Below are 23,082 nucleotides of genomic sequence, written 5' to 3' on the forward strand. Positions count from 1 at the left end.
GGAAAAGGAGAATCACAGAAATTGTCAAAGATGAGTTTTTAATAGTGCTTCCGTGCTTAATGAAATGATTGGTCTAATTGGCCAGGCGCTTCAGACCTTAATATTCGCCGGTTGAAATGCATTGTGCTTGTTTTTCTTTCTCAAGTATTATCCTAAATGTTTATAGGCATCAGAAATATTTTTAAAAAATATGAAAATAAATCATAATTTGGTCTTGAATGAGTAATTGATACTGAAAGTTACTTTCAATTTCAGATAACACGGAATACTTGTTACATCCATGTTATTACATTTTATATATAGGGCACCAAAGTCTTGCTTCCTTAGAGCCTCTAAAGGCCATGATCCGGCACTGCTTATTGGGGCAGGAGTGTCGGCTGTTACAAAGGCACTAACGACGTCGTCCTTGTGCTACAGCTAGAGTTCTAACAACTACGGACGATAGTTGAAAGTGCTTAACAGTACCAATACTGTAATTTTAGCAAGTTAATGCTAACAAGATATTGGGTTTTGTTGCAAATAACTTAACGATAAACACGATATGTGAAAGACAAAAACCAGGTCATTGACTTGTGAAGTGATACATGGGCATTCCCTCGCTTTTCCACTCGAACTCCCAAACTCCGTTAAAGTCATGTTCAGTAACATAGCAGGTTCGAGAAGCAGGTTCGAAATGTAAGTTACTTGGTTGTTTGAACGGGCATTGAATTCTGGTTTTTAAAACTCCCTTTGCTGAAAATACTTCCAGATGACCACCTCCGTGGTGTGCTACAAGTAAATTTCCATTGACATCAAAATCCATTCCATCTGGTCCCCCAACATTCATTGGATTGTCGTAATCAGCTAAAATAGCCCTACCTTTTATTTTATGGGGGGGGATAGTTCAGGCCACACGAACCCTTAATTTACCGGACGACACAACACATCAAATGCAATAATGCTTCTGGTCATTGTCTCAGCAACAAGAAGCAAATTGTCGTGGATAGCAATACCATTACAAAACCTAAATGTTTCATCCATTGCAACTGGAATTGTGTTTCCTTTTTCAAGAAAGTATAAACGGCCGGAAGGTTTCTTAAATAAAATTCAATAAAATATAATTCTGAATATTCAAAATGTCGCCAGTAACAGAAAAAATTGGTCACGATTCTGAATATATGATTTTTTGGAGTTCTGCCGTAATATTAAAATGATATAATATGAGCACACGCCTGTACATTTCAATATAAATAATATCCCAAAAAGTGTTATATATATACCTGAAATATTGATGTTCTGTCTTCGGCTGAAGGTGCAGTGCAATTGGACTTCCGGGACCTGTTACCCAAAGATTTCCATCTTTATCAAAGACGAGATCATTACAACCATTTAGGGCATTCCTCGAGCTGTCGACTTTGCTCAACTTCGGAAACACCAATAGCAATATTACGTGGTATACACTTACTGTTTTTTAATCGTGTTTTTTCAACTGACGACTCACTTGTTGGCATTTGCCGTCTTCGGGTGAATACTTTAGTATCCCGAGTCTCATATCAGCTATCCAAATATTCCCATTTTTGTCAGATTGGCACCCGGCGGGCGGGCCTTCCACCATAATCGTCAAATAGAGGCGTGCATACGACCTTGTGTTCACCAGTATCTAAATTACTTTATGTAAATTTCCGGTAATCTTGTCCAAAAACTGAGATGCTTCTTCGACCCTGGGGCAAAAATACAGAAGTAAGCTAGCTGGGCTTGAAACGTAGATACTTTAGTTTCATGTTCAGGTATTTATGCGGGCAAGACTTCTATTTATATGACTAATTTTCACTAACAAATAATGCTTACCTTCCATCTTCCAAAGTTGGCATGGGTGCCACCGCGTAGAAGTCTCCCTTTGTATTGAAGACGGGCCCTTCAGATCCGTCGAGACCATCGCAGATTTATTTAAATTTCAGTTCAATTGTGACGACCATATTGCAATTTGTCACTGACGAATCACGATAAATTTAACGACTTGCTTTCCCTTGTACCTTTCCTTAACTAAAGTAATATGAACTGTATACAAAGGAGTCCTAAAACGCAATTGGATTGCGCACGAAGCAAATATGAACAAATTAGGTTATGCATTCACATAGTTTACTTGCAGCAAAGTAGAACAGAAAAGATTAAATATTTACCCGAGACAGTTATTTGTCGTTCTTCTTGTCATGTCCGAAAAGCCTCATGTTATCGCGTCCCACATTGTCAATAAATGCTTGATGTTTCCCTTTTCCTACGGTACCACAAAATGCTGAATAATTTAGCACTTAACATGTGACGACTATGATTCGATTGTTTGTCTGGCGTACTGCGAACGGCAATCGACAAGAAACATTTCGCTATGTCATAATGGAAATAACGGCCAACTTGTGGCGGCATTTCAGATGATATGATCACCAGAGTGAAATTGAACTTTTTTTTTCATATGGTGGTATTTCGCGTAAGATTCTTGATCCGTTTTGTAGCTATCCTACCCATTTCCAGGTTATTTTATGTATAAGATAACGGTACGGAATAGCCTTTTAAGAAGTTACATAATATTTTTATAAGCGACATAGTCCTTCTAGCTAGGATGAGGAGAGTGATATAAAGAGTTTCAACCTGAAAACCAAAAAACATAAATATATGCAAAACGTTCTTTGTACGAACGTCATAGAAAGAGAATTTTGCCTCTTAGGAGAGACGCAGTCCGTATGAAGGGGCGTTGCTCTTTACGATGAAGTCCACGTCACACGCAAGTCAATGAACCCAACTCTTCCGGTCGGTAACTGAATATTAACTTGTCCGTTCAAATAAGCCATATATATATTGCGCTGTAGATTTTACCGATGAAGAATTGTGGGCGCCCATGTTAAAACACGCGACAATTGCGTCACAATGCAAAGGTGTTGCTGTGCAAATGATACAAGATAGAATAAGTGGCTCGGGTAAGCTACATATATATAACCAAAATATAGTTTATGTCCAAGGAACGAAGGGATCTATTTTACTGTGTCGTAATCCTATTCATAGCCCCAAGACCGACATAGTAAATCAATTCGCTGTTCTTGTTACTTCGATAACATCTATTTAACATATTTCGAAACTAAATTTCTAAGTAATGTCTTCATTTTTCCTTTGACAAACAACGCCATTCCACTTGTATCTTGGAGGACCATTCACTATTCCATCTTAGGCATAAGAAACGTTTCTAACCACAGTAAGATAGATGCTAGAGAGGTAGAAACGTGGTCTCCCGTGCTTGGCGATGTTCCTTTCCATTCGAAGAAAACCTTTGTTTCTGGGAAAACGACATCACGACAAATGCGAACGAAATATATCGTTTTAAACAAAATAAAGTAAATTGCTTATTAGAGAAAGTATCATAGAAAATTCGCAGAGGTGAGTCACCTCAACTTCTGAGTGTGCGCGACATTGCTTTAAGAAAATTCTCATGATAATATTTTTGCTTGATGTAAAAGGTTTCCAGTTTTAGACCCGTATTCTGTAAATGCTGCTCGGTGATCTCTTGAGCGTCGATAAGGTATGCTATATTATGACTCTAAATTCCATCTGTTTATTGAAAGTTAGGAATGTATCATTTGCTTATACATGAAAAAAGCATACTTTTGAATTAATTTTCATTTCAATCCATGCATATACCAAACTTTTCCCAGGCGGAATTTTAGATCGCAGCATATTGATTACTCCAAAATATATCTTCTCGTTGAATATTATTCCAATTTTTGAGTCACGGACTTTGCATATTTCCTCTGCGCTCGTGTAGTTTACATTCAGAGTGGGATGTATAAACACGGAGTAACATAACTTCCGATTAGATCTGTATTCGCAGAAATCATCTGTGAAATTTTATTCAAGGCGGACTATTAATCCGTCAGCCTCATTTTTCAAACTTTATAGAATTTAAACAGAGCAACGGAATAAAATACACGTTGGGAATCACGAATATGACAACAAAGAGGAAGGCGGTTTCGACAAACTTCCTAACATCAGATAAAAAAAAAATTTTCTTGTCTAAAATGTGACAAATATATTTAAAAAAAAGGTAAGTACCATATAATGTCTCAATGACGTTGCATGGACAGATAAATGTCTCACTGCACGCTTTTTCGTTACACGATATTATATACATTAAACAAGCAGTATATATATATATTTTCTGCAAACGAGCGAGCTTCTAAAATACGGCGTTGAAAGTAGGGTAATTTCATCCTAAGTTAGGCTCTTTGGCGCACGGTACTTATTCGACTTCCGTGTCCATATTTTTGAGCAGAAGTGAATCCAGAAATTAGTGTAAATGTGGCACCGTTAACTTCCTACCGAGAAATCAATTTTGTGGCTTTCAGTACTAGTTGGCCAAAATTTCACTAACTGTTGCGAGTCATTTTGTTACCTTCGTATTATTTGAGCAAGCTTTACAAAATCTATGATTAATCATAGCAAGTCGCAAAGGCTGAACGAATGTGAAAATCACCTCTGTCTTGAGTTTGTCTTGAAGTTTTCAAGTTATTCATGAAGACTATTGATGTTATGAGCCGAGCAATAACAAGGCCTGACAATAAGGCAAATCCGATCAGTACAGCCATTTTTGATCCTGCCGAAAGCTCCGATTTTAAACCTTGAGTAACAAGATAAAATAGAATGATCAATATGGAAGTTACTTTCGGTTTGTCCGAAATACCCTCTAGTTGAGGTACAAAATAGAGCACAGAAGACTGCTAAATTTAAACATCTGCATTCAAATTCTGTGACACAAAAACAATATAGGTTCGTCTACATGAGGTCGATTAGGCGGCGACCAAATGCGATTGACGATTATTTGAGCTTTATATTGGTAACCGGCCTTTAATCTTCCGATGTAAAACTGTTCTCGCGGATTGCCATCCCGATATTATATACAAGAATACATGATTTTTAGGAATATTTTGTGGCATTCAAACCAATCCTTCCCCGTAAAATTTAGTTGTGCCAAAATTTGTATTTAGGGGTATATAGGCCTATAAGTACAGTGTAATCACTGTTGTCAAATATAAATAATACATGCTCGATTTGAGGGAATGTGCAACCACGTTAATTCAGGCGATATCCTCCTAAACAACATGTCTCAGACAAATTAAAAATTCAGTAAAATCTTACTTTCTGAACTTCCATCAGTTTCGCTTTGATTTATATTTGCAACTTTGGTAGCGCTACCATTCTTCGATGGATTTGACAAATTTTCTGGGTCATGTCTCATTTCTTCAAAATCTGTGCAAGCCACTCCCGATATTTTGATAATAATATCGCCATTATTCACGTCGTCTTCATTTCTATATGCCCTCTGTTTAGTCACTAGTGTATATTAGCTTAATATCTTTCACTCTCTCTTCAGAATTGAAACGCTCTTCAGGCGTAGTCGTCAATTTATGTATTATCTAAAATTTGTTTGTTTGTCAAAACTGATGAAATAGTACATTTGTTTGACATTTGAGAAATACTGCTGGCCTCTTTAATTCACAGATCTTTGTACATTTTTTCTGTTTTGTAAATATTTTGTTTTTGTTGGAGTGGCAATATGGCAGCAATTAAGTATAAACTTATATCAATTTCACAGACAACATGAATGGTATAATATTGTAAGCCCATTCAAAATGAGAAGTCCTACATCCACAAAAAAACTCTAAACCTTTAGAACAAGCACAAACTATACCCATAACCAGTGGTGAGCTGCAGCCGGAACGCACCGGAACGTCGTTCCGGTTGTTGGACATTTATTGCATTTGCGTTCCTGTTGTTGAAATCAAATTATTCTAAAAAGTCGAGTTTCTCTTGTAAAGTTAGTTAATAATTTATGTTTTGTTGCAGCATAATTTTCAATTCTATTCACATCACATAACGCAAATAATTAGTACAGAAGTAACGTGTAATAGATGTTTCCTTGAATTATGACACCATGAAAATCCATCCTTCACCTTTCTATTAATAACATTCGTATTGAATTGCTATGAATATTCTTGTAATTTTACACGGACATATTTCAGATCATTTCTTCATATTTCATCGCAGTCTTGAGACAGACACAAATTTCTGTAAACGCCCGCGTCATTTTGTTTCATAAGTACACTTAAATATATTACATTTTTGCGAATTAGGTGCGTTCCAGTTGTTACGATTTTTCCAGCTCATCACTGTCTGTATAGTTTATAAAGCATGATCATTGTTTTTCTTTCCGGAGTAGACAAACCAAGGCATAGAGCGTTAATTTTCGTGTCGCCATGTCGAAAATCGTGTTGTTGCCAACAATTTTGCAACATTGACTTTGATTGCACCCACAATAATTTTCTCACGGGTTTGCATTTTCATTGTGGGCATTTAAAAACAGAAATATATACTATACAAAAAATAATTTGAAACTGAACCTATGTTGGACGATACTCTATCGCCTGGAATATAAATTTGGGTTCGATAAATTTTTCAGCAAATTTTTTTTGAGGTTTATTTACATTTGGTTTACAATATGCACATGAATAATAATATCATAGGTTATACAGTCGTTTATAAACTTTTTACCCAATGTGTTCGATACTAGTTTTGAAACCAATTGTCGAATAGCTAAATATTTGCATCAATTTCACGTTTTGCTGAGGGTTTACAAAGTGAGAAAAAAATGAGACTTCTAATTTTATTAAACTTGTAAAAAGTATTTCCCTCCATGAGAGAAATGCGTTCTTTACAACGCTGCGGAAGAGATTTTTCATGTTTCGCTATTGCGTATTATGGCACAAATTAGTCATCCGTACGTAGAGGAATTGTTCTTCCGATTTGGACATATTTATATCACACCTTTGTGCCCAAAGAAGTTGTGAAGGGCTGGCGTTGTGTTTACAAGGTATTTCCGTGTAATACAAAATCATGGTTATTTTCAACAAATAAAATACAGAACAAAATCAATTATTTTAGGTAAACTGTTTCTAAGCAGAAAACTAAATTAAAAATGAGATTTTGGAGAGTTTTAGGTTTGGTATTTTTTTTGAGTCTCTTGTCACGTGTTTATACGCTGACACAATCTGAGATAGATTACATCAACGAGATGGGACTGATGACAATTACAGTGGACCCACAGAATACTGAAATCTTGATAATGCAAAGCAATGGAATGCCCAATTACGCAAGTAGTAAGTTGCCAATTAATTTTTTAAGAGATAATAATGGCTGATTACCAGTCGCTCTTACAGTCACAATAAGTTGACAATTGACATCAAATTACATCGGATATAATTCAGTCGTTAATTATAGCATCTTGAAACGTTTCCATTTTTACTAAGATTAAAAAAGGAATCAACTATCAAACTTATTGGCCGCAATTGTACCATACATACTTGGCCTTAATAATATTTGCTCTATTGCTAAAAGTAAAACTTGAAAAACCTTTAGATGTCTCGATTATATTTATTGCTTTCAAATGCTAAGAACACTTGACTGCTCAGAATTATGACTAAGCTAAGTTCTCTTTTCCGTTTCATTTCAAATAACATATATAGCTAAGCGCCAATACAACAGCAAGTCATTTCAAACTGTATGCAACTACCTTGTTTTGTTATTGTCATAGATAAACTCGAGAACCATTTTTTTAGAGAAAGCTTTTTAAAATGGTTTTTTTTTTGTTTTATACCACAAATAGCATTATTTGCATGTGAAAAAACAGAAAATTTTAGTGCATTCGAATTTTAAAAATATTTTGTTTTTTGGTGCACTTCCAGATAAATATAATCAGAAGTTGAGTTATATGGGCCGAATTCGAAGCGCGATGGTTATATTTTATATCAAGGCAATATCAATTAAACATCAGCCTGAATAGAAACGTATTTTCAGTTTTTCAAGGTCAGTTCGATAAACAAGAATACTATTATGAAATTCCGCGGACTCCTGAAGATTTAGATGGGGGTAGATGTACACCGATGGGAGCAATTGGACTTGCAATTAATGGAGTCGCTATATTCAATGCATTTACAGGAGATTGTTGTGATGCAGGTGAGCTGTGTACAATAAAATAGTAGAACATTACAATACGAAAGAATTGGACGAAGGAAAAATAAACTAATATTAAAAAGGTCGAAACTTTGGTTTATTTATTAGGACAATTGATTATTTAGCATTATTATTCGACGCGAAACAGACCAATGAATAGCTTTGTTAAACTGTTGTTGTTGTTGTAGTTTTTGTCGAAGCTATTGCTTAATTAATTTTTTGCTGGGGTCATGACTAATTGATTACAAATTTTCTGTACTTCAGAATGAGAAAATTTGCTAGTAGGTCTTTTATTTTGTTTTTAAATTGTAGAACGGGATCCGACATTTCACCTCAATTTTGCTGGGTTGTTCTCAATTCAAGGGAAAGAATACATTTATATTTTATGCGTTACACATCTCCATATAACATTTAGCTCAACTATTTTAACACTTGGCTGGGATTTTGCTGACATTCGTATTCATATATTTTAGTTTTGGTCTTTTTTAATCGGAAGAATGATACAATATATACAACATGTTTGAAATCCAAATTAGCAGTCTTTATTGCGACGGCATATTTGCATGGATTAAGTATTTGATATTATTGGTATATGACGGACACAAGGAATCAATGTAATTTCAACGCTTCATGATGTGCTCATTTTGTTCTGGAGTTTCTCTGGGCTAAATTCTTGGACATATGTGTATATTGTTGTTATATCATATGTAATATTCTGTCATATTTGAGATGGTGCTCATGAGGCCAATGTTATGTTCGAACATCAAACCCTTTGTCATCGACAAAATTCTGCTGTGCATTGCTCATTGGGCAGATAATATAACAAACTGTGTTCTTCTGAACTTTCGGAACTTATTCCCCCAAAAAAGTTTAGTCATACAGACAAAACTTTAATGCCTGAGATTTTTTTTTAAATTAGGTAGGACATACTGAAAAAACTTTTCTCCAAAAAAAAAAAAATATATGTTCTAACATCAACAGTTGAGCTAAAGCTAGTGCAGAGAATTCAAATATTTTATGCATACATCTTGATGTTGTCCTGACTTTTGTTGTCGAAAATTGACAAATCATCTCACCGCAAGCATTGGTCCAACGTGTTTTATTGTGATGTCTTCAAATTGCAAACAAATGTAGTTCGAGTGACTACATTTTAGAAATTTAAAATTATCCAAATCTGATATTGGCCTTCACACAATTTATGATAATTTATTTCATATTTTGCTCTTCTACGACCATTTGAAAGTTCCGATTCTGTCTTATCGGGTTTGAAACTCCAAATCTCACCTGTTCAATACCTGGTTTTGTCAACGTTTGATCTAGACATACTTAATTTTCGATAGATAGACGTACGAGGCACAATCACTTGGCGATCGCACCTATGACTTTTCAAGTACATATTGCTATGTCGCGTATAGGGTACTGAAGTTACTTTTTGTCAGTTATGATTATGTATCGTCTCAAGATAAAAACTATATTAAATTATCTTTATTTTAGGACTTTTGGAAGATTTTGATGACTGTAATGGGCACCCTTCGCCTACCAACCAATATCACTATCATAAAAATCCGGTTTGCTTACATGATCTTATCTGTGGTGTTCCATCAAACATTTTAGGTAAGTCACCGCGTGAGGTTCTAAATTTATTTTTTTTACTTAGCGGATATAATCTCGAGTGGCCGTCTGTAACAGTATTCGACAATATGTTTAACGTGGTCTGTGTCGATGCTAGTTGTGTCGCAGGATAACCATATCCTAAAACATATTTAACAAACCCAGGCTGATCTCCTGATTACTATTTTCGGTTAAATTATTTTAGGTTTTGTGGACATGTTAGTATGTTTTTTATATTAGAATATAACATTTTAAGAGTCACGTACAACATGCTTCACTTATGCAAAGTGCTCAACTTGTATAACAAAAATAAATAAAATAACGCAAAGATGTATTCTGTATTAAAATTCACTGTTACTTTTTCTCCTGTTGTCGAGGTGCACCACGGAATTTCGGAGTATTTAATTTTAATATCACAAGTTGCGGAGGACTGGCCCATAATTATCCCAAGAATATGATTTCATCTGTGAGAAAAACGTTTCTGCCATTGTTTAAGGTGTCGCGCTTGATGGTTACCCCATATATGGTTCAAACGATGAAAACGGAAATCAGATTACTCCAGATGACTTAGATGCGTTTGGTGGAAAAATTGTAAACGGAGAGTATAGGTAAAAAAAATTGTACTGCTCACAGATTGAATGCATTTCGTACTATCTCTTCTTTATTAAATCACTCTACTGTAAATTAATATTCTTTATATTTCAGATATTACGTGACCAATGTCTTTCCGTACACATTTTTAAATTTTAGAGGAAATATAATCGATCCAAATGTGCTAAAAAATGGTTGCAATACATGTGATAGTGTTCCTATTTCTCCCTGTACAGAAGTAAGTACATTGACTGGAGAGCCTACATTGATATATCTGGACATATTATTTTTAATAAATTGCCAAATTTCGACGCTACCGTTGCTAAATTAATGCCGTTATTGCTTCTTTTAACTGTTACAAAATTAGTCAGTATTTTAATAATAATTAAACGAATAGTTCGCGGATCGAATAGGTTTCTCTCATGCAGCCTTTGAGAACCTATGTCCTAGAGAAGGGGTGGCCAACCTGCTTTCGACTAAAATCTTCAAAATAACTCGCGCTTAGGTTATACATATAAACGAATGAGTACTGAATATATATGCAGAAAACTGCACACACGCATACAAAAAACCCATTGCTGCCAGTGGGCGCATTTTTAATGAAATCGCAACACAAATGTGTATCTTTTATGTTATATTTAATTTGCTAATTTTGTTATGTATATAATTGTACCCGAAGTAAGTTTTCATCATTTATTTAATATTTATTCGAATCCTACTATTCAGATCTTATTTCTGCCTAATTTTTAGTCGTGAGTGTTGAAAATTACTCAAATATGCTTGCCAAGTATCCATATCATCTAAACAACGAAAAATAAATGTTTTGTGCATGTTACATGACTGGTCAAACTTCAGTATCTAATTTACAATTTTATTCAAGTCCGATTCCTCGCTCGCTTGATATTAGAAAAAAGTGGGCATTCTGATGCCACTTCTATTACCGTTGCGAATATAATTTATCACAGTACTCTCGGAGTGAGACAATAATTTTTGCAAACTGCAGAAACCTCAATTTTAACAGCGGCGAATTTTTTTTATGTTACATAATGATAATATGGTCTATCGGGCTTGCCCAGACTCAAATACTGTATGAGTGTATGGTATGTGTGACTGTAGACTGTGGGCCCATATCGTATTTGGCATATGTACAGTGTTGTATTCGTCTTGTTTCAAAACACACAACAGGCGCTGCGTGAAACTGGTTCAAAGCAATTTTTTGGGGTATGTTATTAAACTCACTCAACATCAGAAAGGATCGACTACTCGAGACGTGGCGATCGACGTGTTGGCCAAGCCTAGAGTATAATGGCGAGGTCTTGATTTCCATTAATATCACTACAAGTTGTAAACATTAAGTTTTTTTTTAGTTTGATGAACAAGGTGGAAATTGGTTTAACTGGGGACTGGACGCTGGCGATGAAGAGGAAACGCATGAATGGGTGGAATATACTTTATTCGAATGTGTAAGTCATGAAAATTTAGCAAAATACTTAGTATATAACAACTGCTACTCTCAATAGTGCATGATTGCCACCAGGTAAACTCATGTTGATAATAAATGAAGCACAACCGGTGTTAGCAAAACGATGTAATTTGCCGACGTTTTGAATTTCTATACAGAAAAACTTCATCAGGGCGTGATATGGAAAGGACACAAGTGGATATATATAAAGCAAAAAAAGAAAAAAGGAAAAATATAAAAAAATTATCATGGCGTCAACTCTAATCTAAAAGGATGATGATAAGATAATATGTATAAATGAATAAACTAGCGCAAGTTCAAACAAAAAGGGGACTATTTGAACAATGATTTATACACAGGCGGGAAAAGTGTGGTTTCTTTGTCATTCATCGAGTTCTTCTCTTTATTTATGTGATACGATTTGAGAAATAGTCTTCCCCTGTATTGAGTTTCTTTTTCTAGTATCCTGCTGTTTTCTCAGTCGATGCTATGGTTATTAGAAAGGGCGTGTTTCGAAAGGGCCGACTTGTCAATTTTCTTTTGTTTGAGTTTAATACGGAGTTGTATATGCAATCCCATGCAGCGATTGTTCTTCAGTCTACATTGGAGAAACCAAAAGAAGCCTGGAAACTCGCAGCAAGGAACATCTACGAGATATTAAACAAAAGAAAATTGACAAGTTGGCCCATTCGAAACACGCCCTTTCTAATAACCATAGCATCGACTGGGAAAACAGCAGGATACTAGAAAAAGAAACTCAATACAGGAGAAGACTATTTCTCGAATCGTATCACATAAATAAAGAGAAGAATTCGATGAATGACAAAGAAACCACACTTTTTCCGCCTGTGTATAAATCATTGTTTAAATAGTCTTCTTTTTGTTTGAACTTGCGCTAGTTTATTTATTTATACATATTATCTTATCATCATCCTTTTGGATTAGAGTTGACGCCATGATAATTTTTTCATATTTTTCCTTTTTTCTTTTTCTTGCTCTATATATATCCACTTGTGTCCTTTCCATATCATGCCCTGATGAAGTTTTTCTGTATAGAAATTTGAAACGTCGGCAAATTACATCGTTTTGCTAACACCGGTTGTGCTTCATTTATTATCAACTGCTACTCTCTTTCATTTCTAAGAATATTTTTTGTGCAGTCTACACTTGAAATCTCAGGCCAACTATTTCCATGTTATATCTCTTACATCGAGATCAATGTTGATACGACCTAAATAACCATAAGTATATTCTCATTTCGGTTCATAATAGAGCATTTTTGCTAATATTACTGAAACTCGCGAATTTTCATAGAGAGTGGGTTAATATCTGTTCCATGTGCCTAATCCCTTCGAACACTTATTTGAGTATTATCTTAATGTAATGTGGTTATTAAAGAAAATTTCTTATACTTCATTGTTGGTGTTTTATATGATTCGGACAAAATGATGTTCTGAATTTATTTTATTTTTTGCAAAGAAATTTGCCAATTATTTTGTTTCAAACTAGCCCACTAATTCACATCTTGTAGGCGGATGAGATGTAGTTTAGTTATACAGACTAATTTGAGTAACATAAAGAAACAGGTCGGCGCCTATCTACAGTACACTTTTTGTCACAAGCTACGCAAAATTTCAGTCAAATTTTTTTAATTCCGCAGCTTCGAATATCTACAAAAAGTAATTTCGGGTCGAGGGTTGTCTAAATTTTAAACCCATCAGTAAATCACCAACTGATTTATAATTTCCTTTATAAATTATTTGTTTAGATACCTTTCAAAAAGCCTTGTACCTGAACCATTACCTGCAAATACAGATCCTTGGCTAAGAAAGAAATTGCAAAGTTTATTTATCATTTTGTTTTCATTTGAAAATAGGACGAAAAATTTAAAAGAAACAGTTGTATGATTTTTTGTTATGAATAATAAAGCAATTAGCGAATGCTGAGTTTCATATAGCGTAGTTGGTAACTTGAACAGAGCTGTGTACGAGACGCTATTAAAGGTCACCAATGTTTGCCTTATTGACCATTTCTCCCATTCTTCGAAATTAGATCTTTATACGTGATTTACAATATTTGACTGATAATAATTAGCAAAACGTATTGGTACCCCGGGACAAAAGACTAGGCGAGAAACATGGGAATTTAAAATTGTGAAAACATTTAGGATGCTCGTACAGTCTTACCGATACAGAGACATAGTTTAATCAACAGTTGCCTCTAATAGATATCCAATGTCCAATAGTTCATTTTGAAAATATCAAAGTTTTATCAACGAACTGTGATTTCATAATCGGCTGATATAAATATTCAATGGAACATTACGTGTCAATGCAAGATGATTCGGAGCATAAGTTTATGGTCTTTAGCAGGATTTATTTTAAAATTGAATGGTATTACATCCGCAACGTACTTGTACGTGTTAAAATAGTGTTCCTGCGGTTTTACACTAAAATTATCTCACTATCTACATTGCCAGTAATGTAACAGCCAGAGAAGTACAAACACACGTAAGGCCATAAAACTCAAATTAAAACTTTCTTTGGAAGCGTTGCTTAATAACATAAACATGATAAATAATGTAATGGAATTTGTCTTTTTCAACAAAAACAATTAATAAGATTTAATTAATTATTATTATTTAGGTATTTGTATTTCGATTTATCTCTGAATAATGTATAGTGTTGTGGTATAAAATCATAACTTGAATTGGATAGTGGCGCAAAAGACCATTTGTGTTATGAGCGTCATAAAATATTTTACCAACAACGACAATACTCAAATTATACTGTTTTTAGACCCAAGTAAAGTTTGTGGCCACTGGCCTGATGTCGAACATTTTGGGTGGACAGTTAATTATTACTTTATAGTTTTGCTAATGATTTCCCGTCTTGGTTTAAAATGAAGTATTATAATTCTTAGTTGATATATTCATAATTTTCTATTTAAATATGCGATTCATGGATATGAGCCGGAAGTTTAATATGCTTATCCGTTATCCTTAACGCTCTCTTCCTATATTTCCCTTTAGCATGTCGCATAACATAGCAAAAGTTGTTTTACATGTTAGACGTGCTACAAACCGAAAACCGAAATCCTTGTTGAATAATTATGACAAATACGACGATTGAAGGCTGAGGCACAAAAAAAGCCAAGACTGCGACTGTATATTTTTAAATAAAAGAGCGATGCTCAAATATGTGGACTAGAAGATCAAATGAATTATTTTTCAATTCACTGTATCAATTCACGTCAGTTCCGGTAAGACTTTAACTGAGCACCTAGTTTATAGAAAAGTTCAGTGGACCACCATTATGGAATGTCACGTGGGGGCGCAATATATGCCAAACCAGAAACGTTTGGGGTGAAATATGAGGCCTCAAAAGACTCGAACTTTGAAAAAAAGCAATAGCTTCCTAGCAATTTTGTCATACCTGCGTTGAGCACCCCAAAACCTGCGAAAATTTCAAAAATAATTCCTAGGTCCACTTTCTGTCCAAAAATTAGCTTCCCTGCGTTCTTAAAATCTGGCATGACGATGATTTGTAAACGATTGGTTATTTTCGATGTCATATATTTTTCGTTGTGAATTATACACAACGTGACAAAATGTTGCTCTCAACATTAAAAATCCTCAAAGACACTTCCAAGCAGTGAACCTTGATATTTTTGTGTTTGTATAATAAAAGCTATTAAACATGAATTTTTTATACACATGCATCACATATATATATATATATATATGGTTTATGGAAACATAAATATTGATATTATCGTAAACAGAAAACGGAATATACACGTGCAAGTTTAAAAATTTTGTAAAATACTAAAAGAAATTATTGAAGCAATCATAAATTCGCACTGTCAAGCAGTAGGATACATAATAAATTATACTGTGCCGCTTATCCAACTAGACCACGAAGAAAAGTTATGTGGCCATTCAATTCTTCAACCACTCTTGCGACATCATGCGGATTATTTTTGCGAAACACTTCAACAGATTCTGTATCAGCGTTGTATCGAGCATCGAAACACTTGATGATATTGTCGTTGGTAAACTTCCTGCAACAAAATATAAAATAATCTAGAACTTCAAATAATTGAAACTATCGGAATAATTGAAGAAATTCGAAAGTCAAACTTTCGCCTTTCCAAGACGCACAATGTGTATGGTCAAATTCAAAAGTAGCGACGAAAGGTATTATTGTGAAATTATTCTCTTAAAATGCTTAGATGGAAATTAGTATTTGCTTTTCACAGATGTAGGAGAAGCGACATTTTGAAAAAAAATTGAAATTATTTTAGATGCTCACTAACAGAAGAACCACGGCACCACATTTAAACACTTTTTATACAATGATTGTTGCTCTGTGACTGTTGTTGAGACAAAACTATGTTTATCTTACCGAACTTTTGTTAAAACATCTTGGAACGACTTTGCGATGAAATAGAGTGGTTGGTAATCTTCATCTTGATAGGACTGGGTTGATGCCTTTTCTGCATCAAATTCGCAATGTTCAGGGTTTTTAGACAAAGCATGCTGGTAAAAAACAAGACTGTTACAAACAACGCTAAACCTAATAGAATTCAGTTGCATAATAATCATGTAAATAAAGCACGCATACCTACCAACGAACCCAGAAAATGATAAAGATGTAAGGTATGTGTATCTGAGAAATAACTCTCATTTAACAAGTTCAATTTTATTCCGAGTGACTATATATACATATATGTATACATGAAATTCTTTGGACTGAAGAAACTATATTTGCATTCAGACCGCAGTAAGGAATGGTTAAAGTTATGCTTGCAGTGGAAAAATAGCATATGGTCAACATACATATGTAATATTATTTAGACTTCTTTGGTAGAGCAATAAGTCCACCATATTTACGATTACTATATTATTTTATATAATTGAATTAAAAAGGCATCAATACCTCCAGTTCCCCGTATGCTGATAAAATTCCGGCTCCATATACCTTCAATTGACCCTGCTGCAAGCATAATCCAAATTCAACCGTGAACCAATAGAGCTATAGTAAATATTATGAATCTGGTTTTAATAAGCATTTTAAGTTTTGGAATGAAAGGTATTTAGATAATGGTTGTACAAGTGTTACTGTAATAGGAAAATCTGATATATATATATATACTTCATTGATCGACCGTAATTTATAGTTTAATAGCGGTAACGAGGGTATAAATAAAATATAGTAATCGAAAATATAAGAAAACCCTATTTGATACAGAAATTTTTTTAGTTCGCCATACCTACGTAGCAAGTCAATGCTACCACATTTAGCGGATATTCCATTCGCTTAGTTGGTTGAATTCAGAGAGATCTATATTCTATACCTTTCCGATATATTATCAATAGAGTTCAAAGGTTTGGGACCAATGTTACAAGATCATACTCACAGTCGCCAATTTTTCAATATCCTTATCGGTAGCACCAAGCGAAACAATCCCTAATTCTTGAGAAAATCGGGCAAAATCTGGGTCACACAGCATAGGCACATGTCCAATCAATTCGTGGCAACAGTCCCTGCAAAAGTAATAGCCGCTTTTAAAGAAAATGTGTGTTCAACTTATTAAACTTCAGCTATTATTTGTTGTGCGATATATGAATGCAAAATTTAGAATGAAAAGAGAACTAAATCAATGTTGCTTCCCATTTAAAATAAATCATGATAAAGTTCTTTTGTCGTGGTTCCACCAGTTGGCCATTCTATTTTATGAGTTAATGTATATGATGAAGTCTGGTATCAGTTTCTGTGTTTTTGTTGTTTCGTTTAGTTGTCATAGACACTTCTGTAATCTATCATTAAAAAGATAGGTATATTTAAATCTATTCGGACTAATCGCGGGTCGTAAAGAATGAAGCTTGGTAACATAATGGCATAATCACTATATGCAAAGAATCACTCCTAAAACTGATATTCACCTTGAAACATTCATTCAACTAGGACGTCCAAATTTTGGCAACAGTTTGAAAATAAATTGGATTTCAAGAGTCATTAATGTAGCTTACAATTCAGTAAGCATGCGGATTATGAAATGTACTCACGGTTCTGGTGTATGCATTGGGCTCAAATGATGACGTACATACTGTGTACATTGAAAAACTTTCACGGCAAGACTAGCAAGAAAATCACGTGCGCTAACCAAACCTCCCACTGGACGGAGACGAAATCCACTGCAGTCTAAACGAGGGAACAATAAAATGTAAAGTTAAATGAAATCGTGAGCTGCTTACCTAATCTTCCGACATTTGGCGTTCTTTTGCTGGGCCGAGGCATTCGACTAACTATTGCAAAATTGATGATAAACTTGCGAAAAGCAAAGTGCGTGAGAAGAAAACTGTAGTTGAGCCGACGAGAAAAAATATTGGCCAACGGTTGATTTTGTCTCGAAAATATGGCTTTAACACTGGAAATGGACGACTGAAACTAAAGCGCCTAAACCACTGTTGTGATATCGGTGTTATAACCGACAGCCGAGAAGTGTAATGTTAAAAAATTTCCTAGGCCCCTTATCCGATGCGAATATTTGATATATTCAGGGATATTCAGGGGAAAAATAGGCCATTCAACTTTGAATATTCAGTTAAATTTGACTAACTTCCATATACCTTCAAATGGCACGTTAAAAAATACTATTGTATTAAACAATTTTATTTATTAAACAATATTATACCGAGTTGCATTAGAAATTGCTTTTTTACAGATAGGTATATAATATATACTCGTTTCGTTTGTATATGGGCCGTATATATTGAAAACCCAAAAGTGTTAAAATGGTGTGCAATACAATAAACAAGCCAAAGTATCGCTCGGACGTGGGTGGGTGGTTCAAATATGAAGCACACTCTGGTAGTTTCATATACAATTTCATTGGCATTTTAAAACCAGTAAATGCAGATATGCGTAAAAAGAAGCCCTATGTTATTCTTTTGGTTTGGCGTAGTAAACTGTTGTTGTGGTGTACTTAACATGCCTTGTAAATATCTCGAAACATCTTCCAGCTGTGGAATATTGTCTTCGCTATATAGGCCAATCTTTTCCAAGTGGCGAATGGATGTGTTGAATTGCGAGCAAGCTCCTTGTGCATGTAGACTTCTCAATTTTGAATAAACAGTTTTCCATGTTTGATTTTCATCGGATGTATATGGCACTCTTGGGATGACGTCACCGCTTGACAATAGATAAACAAAATGAATACAAAACACAGATAAAGATGATTGATCAATTTGATAACTGATTCAATTTGTGAATGTTAACGTAAACTTAGCAAATATGTCAATAAATTACTTACTGCTTATACTTTCGTGCGATATCTACAATTTGTCTTCTTCGTTCTCGGTATTCCTGATCTGAATATCCAGGGTGTTCTGTGTTTATCTGATTATCTTCGCAAACTTCTCTTAAATGTCGACAATAATCCAGGTCAGCAGCCTTTCGTGGAAACCATGGAACATCTGAAAATGATATATACATATAACACACTGCTTAATAAAGAAAATCGTCTAATTTGAACTTCAAAAATTCATATAAATAGGTATATATATCTTACCATGAAGAGTTTCGCGTTCGGGTCCAAGTTGCGATAAGCGTTTCACAACAAGAGAAGAATTCTTTTCCAAACTAATTTCAGCGTTTTCCAGATCTGTGTATGAACATTGACACTGCACATATACTTCATTTAGTCGGATATCGTCATCTGTATATTCAAATTAAAATATATTATAAGAAATTATTATTATTTAGCTATTATATAAGCTAACTTGCAAAATTTTCTTTCAAGATATGTTTGTCTTGATCACTTTTTAGAGAATCGCAAGTCGGGGTAAAAATCGTACATATGCAGCAATGGAAATCATATAAAATCTTCTGTTTCTCATTTGATTAATCTTAGCAATGACAATTTGGCTAGCTTAGATTTAGTAGAAGTAAATTTATAATACCATAAATCACTTAAACAAGCGATATCAAATTCTGAACTTCGCTTGGGACAATGTAGTGATTCGATATTACCGTTTTGTTGCAATTAGACTTGCTCATAAAAGAAAGGATTAGAGAATAATATTACCACTGTCCGAGCTGTTTTCTTCTGGGCGCTTTATTTCGACGAATTGAATTGTCACGTTGCATTCCTGTGCAAAGATATATATTTAAAATATACATAAGTTTAATTACGCTCAATGCGCCAGTTAACTAATAAACAATATAGCCAAGGACCTTTCACCTCCGGGTATTGATACAAGAGCTCAATTGAAATTTGAGAGTGTTTATAAACTTAAAAAATATGGAAAACACTCAGACAATAAACAACAACTATGAAAATCAAATTAGGTGAAAACAAATTGACTAGTTGACACAAGTACGGGCACATCGATTGAAAAAAGTTCCTAAATGTGTTAGTTTCTGTAAAGAGTTCACTTTCCGAGCCGACAAGGTCTTGTAATTTTTACGAAATTTTATTTATCCTCCAATATCCTCTTATCTACTTTATCTACTTTCAATTGCAGTTGATTCACGTTACACGGCCAAAACGACAGCCAGCCAAACGTTTTTAAAAATGTTAAAATGAAGATTAATAAAATGTTAATCTATATAATACAACCTCCAGATATTTCAGTATGGAAGCCACAGAAAATCCATGCTTTCCGGTTAATGTTGATTTGATCAAAATCTCATGTCTGTTCTGCCCTCCACTTTTCGAGGAATTACATTTTGTATTTTCTAGATAGAAATTAAAAAATGAATAAATACAAACCTGAAGCCAGGCAGAGAGGGTTTACTATATTTATTAGAAAATGTTTCATCTCGTGTTATGAGGGAGGCCCAATAAATAGTATGTTAACAGTTATAAATAAAATTGAATAATCAATCGATAAAAGCTGCTAACTGCTAATCCTATATATAAATACCTATGCTTGTGAATTTAGACAGTTACAATTTTATTCGAAACAGATCCCGACGCTTCTCTAATTTGATTATCCGGTAATCATAGTAATGCAATTATTTAATCGCTCTTTCTTACCTAAATTTTGAAGAGTAGCAAATTTAGCATCCGCTATAATACTATTTCTTCTCATCTTGCATCAGATGTATAAATGTAATCTAGCAATAAACTCACAACAAATATTTAAAAACTTCGGAGTAATGAATCTCTAAATACTAAAAGGCATCCATGATGATAATTTTACACATTAAAGCTTGACGATTTATGACGTAATATAAACGTTAAAAACAGTTCTGTGAACCCACCTAAGTATCTATAATTTATGTGTTATAGAGCTCTCTTTACATTCTTGGCAATAGAAATAACAGCACGTTGCCCTGATCGATCATCGAGATTACTAACTTTGACATTTGCACCTCCTGTTATATATAGGGAAATCACCATGAGACGCAAGCACACGTGTTCTGTTCATGACTATGACGAAATTATGAGAAAGCATTATTTAAACTTTGAAACATCACTTGCATGCTTTGTAAATACATTTTCAAACTACCTCGAAAATTATTTCGTGAAACTCGTAAAATTAGATACGCTAAAAATATGTAGCAGAATCGCCAAAGTTGGGATTTCTCAAACACATCTTTTCCACATCTTTCTTTGAATATCCTCAAAGAATAAAAGCCTTTGTGCCGAGGTATATTCAGATTCCTCGGGCAGTGTCCACGAGTTCTTTAGGATAAGCTTTGCTGGTTCTTATATAGTCTTAACTCAATATGTAACAACCGAATAAGCGATGATTAGAATATTATGGAGCTGACGTCATATTTCTTGACAAGGACATTTGCTATAGACATCTGTGACGTGAGAATCAAATTATGAGATGCCCGAAACAGACACAAAATCAATATTTTATATTCACAACAATCCTAAAATGTTCATGTTCAAAAATCGTTTCCAACATATATGCGTGTAGTGATTTGATATTGATTTCTTGACGATAATTAAGTGGTTTCATGACAGTATGGTCGGCGATATTTCATGCATAAGTATCAAATAATAAATATAATCAAATAACAATCTATATATTATGCGTGTACTCCAGGACAAAGGGAGATATCTAAAATTGTCTCTAGAATGTATGTTTTAAACATTCGGGCTACTCATCCATCGGTGGCTCTTCATAGTCATGTAGGCTACGTAGTGAAGATGGGAAAACGCCTCATAAAAAAGCTAAATCTCGATGGACTACTCTTTTTCATTATAACTTCTACTTTGTTTGTCGTAACTCATTTATTTTATGGTTTGAATCTAAACTATATTCTGCAGAAATAAAAAGTAAGAATTGTCAAAAAGAGTATTAAAAATGTTCTAGGCCTGTTCAAACGATCGCTGAACATATTCACATTTGGTTTTAAGTAATCCACCGACCTGACGCTTTGGAATGCGTCTGAAGTTGTATGTTGTTATAAATGGAGTTACTCAACACGAAATATCCTTCTTCCTTCATCTCTGGTAGATCCATACGCGTATAATGCAAGAAAGTTGTAGCTGGCTATTCTATGTGGTTCAAGTGCTGCGCACCTACACAACTTTATCTCTTTGACCTTTTCATCTTAATGAGACACGCATACTTCGTCTATGACACGAAAAGTTTTTGCATACTCATAAATAATGGTCATCACATTGATGATTGATTAGAAATGATTTATCAATTTGATAATTCAATTCTGTAGAAGAAACCGCAATCTTATCCCAGTGTGTGTATGTGTGAGAACATATATACATAAAATATTATATTTCGATAGATTTTTATACAAAATTCCTTATGTTGTGCATGCCAAATGACATTGTAGCGAATGTGGAATGTAATTATGGATTTTATTGTTATTTAACTCCTTTGTCTTAATAGTATGTGAAACCAATGAATAGGTCAGTGCCCTATTTCCCTGTGATTATGATTTATCGCGACAAGTCTTAGCAATGCCTCTCTGTATCGACCAATCTGTGACATGTTTCCGGTCTCAATTCGAAATTTAAGAATATAGTGTTTTTCATGTTTTTGCATTATTACTAATTTGAATTTCAACCCTATTGGTATTAAGTGTATATTTTAATTTATATATCTGTTTTGGATTGAATTCGATCGTGCACCTTTACAATATACGAACAATCCATCGTGTGCTTATTGACCTCCGAGGAGTTTAGACTGGGGTTTATTCCGCTGAAGTACGTATAATATTACGGGGCTAAGGACACGCAGATCGGGACATTCTATCTCATAACAGTGTCTGGTGGTGTGTGCTTATATATCAGGGATGATCGAACCCAGCAGTGATCGGCGACCACCGGGCCGCGGAAAGATTACTACCGTTCGGCAGAGAGGTGACACAAAAACGGACAAGGCCCTAATAAAACCTCTACAA

At 34.4% G+C, this 23,082-nt stretch overlaps 2 protein-coding genes and 1 pseudogene across 2 annotated transcripts; 1 reads left to right on the forward strand and 2 right to left on the reverse strand.

The window, feature by feature from the left end:
- Positions 1 to 548: 548 nt before the first annotated feature.
- On the reverse strand, positions 549 to 1,955 carry LOC144424388 (diisopropyl-fluorophosphatase-like; annotated as a pseudogene).
- Positions 1,956 to 6,929: 4,974 nt separating this feature from the next.
- Positions 6,930 to 13,626, forward strand: LOC144424629 (uncharacterized). The gene is made up of 7 exons (XM_078114082.1): positions 6,930 to 7,175; positions 7,873 to 8,031; positions 9,523 to 9,642; positions 10,136 to 10,247; positions 10,345 to 10,468; positions 11,598 to 11,693; positions 13,461 to 13,626. The coding sequence occupies exons 1-7, from the start codon at positions 6,995 to 6,997 to the stop codon at positions 13,485 to 13,487; spliced, it is 819 nt and encodes a 272-aa protein (XP_077970208.1). The 5' UTR covers positions 6,930 to 6,994; the 3' UTR covers positions 13,488 to 13,626.
- A 1,604-nt stretch (positions 13,627 to 15,230) lies between these two features.
- Positions 15,231 to 21,345, reverse strand: LOC120331903 (tyrosine 3-monooxygenase-like). Its single transcript, XM_039399078.2, has 11 exons — positions 20,738 to 21,345; positions 20,318 to 20,436; positions 19,784 to 19,847; positions 19,268 to 19,414; positions 19,010 to 19,172; positions 18,692 to 18,888; positions 17,763 to 17,898; positions 17,114 to 17,240; positions 16,633 to 16,728; positions 16,099 to 16,232; positions 15,231 to 15,754 (listed from the first exon to the last, which is right to left on the reverse strand). The coding sequence occupies exons 1-11, from the start codon at positions 20,790 to 20,792 to the stop codon at positions 15,595 to 15,597; spliced, it is 1,398 nt and encodes a 465-aa protein (XP_039255012.1). The 5' UTR covers positions 20,793 to 21,345; the 3' UTR covers positions 15,231 to 15,594.
- Between the last annotated feature and the right edge of the window lie 1,737 nt (positions 21,346 to 23,082).

The sequence above is a fragment of the Styela clava genome, chromosome 6, assembly GCF_964204865.1.
Source record: "Styela clava chromosome 6, kaStyClav1.hap1.2, whole genome shotgun sequence".
Classification (NCBI taxonomy): domain Eukaryota; kingdom Metazoa; phylum Chordata; class Ascidiacea; order Stolidobranchia; family Styelidae; genus Styela; species Styela clava.